The 4,761-nt window shown below is 44.1% G+C and overlaps 2 protein-coding genes across 2 annotated transcripts; one reads left to right on the top strand and one right to left on the bottom strand.

Moving 5' to 3' along the window:
- Window positions 1–272: 272 nt before the first annotated feature.
- On the top strand, window positions 273–701 carry LOC136796977 (uncharacterized). Its single transcript, XM_067052239.1, has one exon. The coding sequence runs from the start codon at window positions 273–275 to the stop codon at window positions 699–701; it is 429 nt and encodes a 142-aa protein (XP_066908340.1).
- A 626-nt stretch (window positions 702–1,327) lies between these two features.
- Window positions 1,328–1,738, bottom strand: LOC106681170 (prothoracicostatic peptides; the record flags this gene model as incomplete). The annotated part of the gene is given in 1 exon segment (XM_014421349.3): window positions 1,328–1,738. A coding segment is annotated over 1 exon segment (411 nt), but the record flags the coding sequence as incomplete, so codon positions are not given.
- Window positions 1,739–4,761: the final 3,023 nt, after the last annotated feature.

The raw sequence follows: 4,761 nt of genomic DNA, 5'->3' as shown, positions 1-4,761 counted from the left end.
AATGCCGAGAGACCGCTCGTTTGTGGAATGTGCTCAAGATCTCATTGAAACAAGTGCTAGAGGTGGTGTCCCAAATGGAAGTAGAGGAGCCAGGGTGGACTCGGATGGAATATCATCGGTCAAGAAACCCTTGGAGAAGAAGAGACCAAATAGATGGTAGAAGAGAGAGAAATAGTAACACGGAAAATAGAAGGAGCCAACTTAAACCCAAAAACAGTGTTCGGCGGGAGGACCGCAAGTGGGTGTGGTAAAACTGGACACCTGGTAGCACAATGTCCCCGCACCCGATGTTCAGGTACAAATGGGTGACCATGATTGACCTCTTCAGTAAGGCTGCAATGGCGCACCGGGTGCAAGATAGGTCTTCACAAGTAGGATTGCCAGCTCTCCGCTTGTGGTTTAAGTTCTATGGAGTTCCCGAACGCATCTCATCGGATGGTGGAAGAGAATTTGACAACTCTTTGATACGAAAGGAAATGAAGGACCTAGATGTGATATGGAACCTCAACACACAAAGTAGAGGAGGCGTAGAGCGGCTTCACGGAACGCTGAGCGATCACCTTCGATTGTACCAGGCAGACCAAGGGCTGGAACCGGACGTGGCAATGCCAAAGGCAATTGCGGCATACAATCATTCGGTGCACTCCGTTACGGGTTTTCGCCGTTTTCGCTGTTTTTGCGGGCTTTGTGGAATCCGGTGAGACTACAAGGGCACGGCGTCGGACGGTGACGAGATAAGCAACATACATGTCACTAGGAAAAAGCTATGGGAAAAAGTCCGGGGAAAATTGGAGAGGGAAAAAAATAGAAGAGTAGCTCGGGAGAATTTAAACCTCACAGATAGGAAGGGAATGATAAAAATTGAGACAATTGTATATAAAAAGTTGGGATCAAACAGGGGTAAGGAGATACAGCGATATGAGGGACCATTCAGGGTGATAATAATAATAGAACATAATGTTGTTTCTATTGAGAGTATTAGAGAACCCAAAAAGCGCAGGACCGTTCATATTGAACAACTTCAAGTTGTGTTATTTTGATTTTCTATGTTCCAAAGAGTCCTAAATGGAAATTCGAGTTTTACCGCCTTAATTGAGTTCCAAAAATTAACTTCCTCAAACACATAAGTACAATATACCAAAACCTCCCTAAAACGTTAAAGGAAAACCGTTTTATTGATCCCTATTTTCTGGACTATTAAAGAGAGCCCAAGCAAAGGTGGTAGCCAATGTTATATTTATCACAAAAGTAGATTTTTAAAAGTGTTATGTATTGTTGTAATATACAATTCACTATTAATAAGTCAAAGATAGTGTTTTCAACTTACCTCTTCTTGTTCAGACCTCTTTCCCCAGCCAGAGGATTGGAGGTCAGACCATGCCCGCTTTCCCCATCCACCAGATTGCAAGTCATACCATGCCCTTTTTCCCCATCCAGCAGATTGGAGATCAGACCATCCTCGCTTTCCCCATCCGGCAGATTGAAGATCAGACCATCCCCGCTTGCCCCAACCAGCAGATTGCAGGTCAGACCATGCCCTCTTTCCCCATCCGGTAGAATGAAGATTGCTCCAAGCTCGTTTCTGGTCATCATCCTTGTTCCAATCGGTGGTGTGGTAGTCATCGGAATTCCGTTTGCCCCAGCCTATTTGGAGATCTCCCCAGGCTCGTTTACCCCAGGATTTGGTGAGGTCTTTCCAGGCTCTCTTCTCCTTGTCCATTATGATTGTGTCTTCGAGCTGGAAACAGAACAATCAAACATTATTTTTATCAATTTTTCTAACATTTAAAGATAAATATACAATGCCATTAATTATAATTACACAAAAAATGAATGAAATAGACCTTTGTTCTTGAATGAATCGAAAATATATTTGTAAATTTACAGATATATTGTGTTCTCTAAAATATTATTGAACAGCTGGAGAACAAAATTACTTACATTACCTGGTGGCTATATCCCCGTATAAGTAATACCCCAATTTGATTACTTTTCTGGTTGCCCCGAGGATATCCCTTTCTTTAAAAAAACTATCCTGGTATTCCCTCTTGAGTCGCTGTCTCCAGTCCTCAGCTTGATTGATTGCCCCAATCCGTGCACCCTCGTTCCTCTTTTTGTAGAAGACATTTGTAGGTTTTACCTCCTATCTTAATCCTCCATTTTCCGTTCCTATTCTTAATCCAATCACCCACCTTCGCTAGCAGGTCACACTCCACAATTACTTTATATTCCCTCGGCATGGTCTTTACGATATGCACGTTTAAGATGCCGTTACTAAATCCCAATGGTTCAAACCTATTTTCGCCTCCACCTCTACCTCACAAGGGCCACCCAGGGTGATTAACCTACACTGACATACCTGAATCCGATGCGATCTCTCTTCACTATACAATTTCTCCACAGCTTCTCGACGCATAATAGTATTAAAACTACCGGTGTCTACAAGACAACTCACTCTCTCTCTCTTTCTCTATTATAGGCAAACCACCGTACTCTACTCTCATACGGTTGATCTCGTGCGGTAGCCTCTCAGTGGGTACGCTCCTCAGAACTCTCCTCGTGTTCTAGCTGCTTCTCCTTTTTGTCTCCTCGTCCTCTTCTTGCATTTCTGGTTATCCTCACGCTCATAGTCGCCTCCTTGAGTTTCTGTCTCTGAGGACTTGGATATTTCCTTGGCTTAACTCATGGATCCCTTCGTCCTTTGAGAGATGAGAGATTCCCATGCTCCGTAATCTCTGTGCATTGACCTCCATCGGTTCAAAAGAAAAAAAAAAATTTTGTTCTCTTTGAACTATGACTAGTAACAGAATAGAGAGAAGAGCAGTTCTAAACCTGGAGAATATGAAACAAAACAACCAACCTCAGTCAAGGAAAACTTTAGCAGCAGGTAACCCACCTCCAGAGCAGATTCAGCAGCTACCAGAAGTCTCTTTAGCGCAATTTCATGCCACGACATTTGAATGGATTAAGGTCCGTACAGCAACCGCCCAGGACCTGAGAAAGGCAGTGTTGGACCTAGAAAAATTCACCGGAGAGACCGGAGAATTAAATCCTTTTTTAAAAGGGAGCGATCGCCTAATGGGGCGAATAGAAGCGAAGAAATCGGAGAATCTATTGGATAACGAGGATGCAAAAGCACTAAAAGCAGCGGTAGTCTGCCGAGTAAAAAACAAGTATCCTAAATAAGATTCAAGCAAATGAAAAGACCTCCTGGAAGGTCATCAAAGAAAGACTAAAGAAGGCTTTCGGAGGAGGACGGTGGACCCCAGAGGAAGATATATTCATGATGATAAGAGAGACGAAAAAACCGAGACAGTCTAGTGGGCAGTATGCTGCAGAACTCCTGCCACGCTATAACAGAATCGCTGATAAACTCAGCGGGATGATGGAGACAATCCAAGTACAGGGTCGGATGCAATTTCTATCCTTGGTACTGAAGATTCAGTTGGCAAAAGAACTGGGGAAGAAGGAAGGAATGCCGAAAGACAGCTCGTTTGTATAATGTGCTCAAGATCTTATAGAAACAAGCGCTAGGGAGGCGGAGGCCCGAATGAAAGTAGAAGAGCCGGAAAGAATATCAATCTATCCGGGGTGGACTCGGATAGAATATCAAAGGCCGAGAAAGATGCCTAACCCTTGGAGAAGGAGTGAGCACAGAGATGGTAGTAGAGAGAAAAATATTAACCAGGCAAATAGAGCCACCCAAGCGAGACCTAGAAACAATGGTTGGCGGAAGGACCGCAAGTGTCATGGTTGCGGGAAAGTTGGGAATATAGTGGCGCATTGCCCGCGCACGAGATGTTTTGAATGTGGGGCTATGGAGTTTAGCCCGACAGTGTCCCTACATGTATCGGCGGAAAGAGCAGAATCAGCCTGAACACATGGAGATAAATGCACAGAGATTACGGAGGAGGAAAATCTCGCGAAGAACGAATGGATCTGCGAGTGAAGCCACAGAATTTTCTGAGACCTCGGAGACAGAAAATGAAGCAGGAGACTCTGGGCGAGAGAATGATCAGCAAGAAAAGAGGACTTGAAGAATAACCGGAGAAACTGCTAGAAGAAGAGGAGAGTTTTGAGTGTGCCCAAAGAGAGGCCATCGCACGTTATAGAACCATCATGTGAAAGGAGTGCACGGCGGTCTGCCTATTATACGAGGGAGGGAAGAGAGGAATAAGCTGTCTGGTGTAAACTGGTAGCTCAAACACCATCGTCTGCCGAGAGGCCCTTGACAGATTGAGTGATGGAGAGAGGAAACTACATTGTATGCAATTGTCAGTTGATCACTCTGGGTGCGCCCAGGAAGGGGAGACAGAAATGGACTTGTGTAACTTGGGTGCTAAGGGAGAGAAAGTAACAATCAATGTAATGGGGAAAATGCCCCGAGACTACCAGATAATCATTGGTTGTGATCTTTTGGAAAATGTGGAAGCAAAAATAAAAAATAGTGGGGGTCATTGGGATATTAGAATTTGAGGGAAGAGGTACAGCTGTCAGAAACTCGTGGATCTCGGTAAAGCGAGAATTGGAGTGATTAGCCAGAGGGAGAATTGGAAAGAGGCAATATTAAACAAATATGATGTTATTTTTTACAAAGAAGGGGGTGTACTAGGAGCTACGGTTTACGGAAGAACGGTGCATGAAATCTCATTGAAGCATGATAGGGTGACGTACGTAAAGGAGAGACGATATCCCCACGAAAACATATTTGGGAAGAAATAGAAAATTTACGGAAGCAATGGATAATTGTGAACAGCACTT

Source organism: Halyomorpha halys, unplaced genomic scaffold (assembly GCF_000696795.3).
Source record: "Halyomorpha halys isolate HHAL.00 unplaced genomic scaffold, Hhal_1.1 Scaffold315.1, whole genome shotgun sequence".
In the NCBI taxonomy this organism is placed as follows: Eukaryota; Metazoa; Arthropoda; class Insecta; order Hemiptera; family Pentatomidae; genus Halyomorpha; species Halyomorpha halys.
The sequence above is the reverse complement of the archived record's forward strand: the minus strand, read 5'-3'. Positions and strand labels throughout refer to the sequence as shown.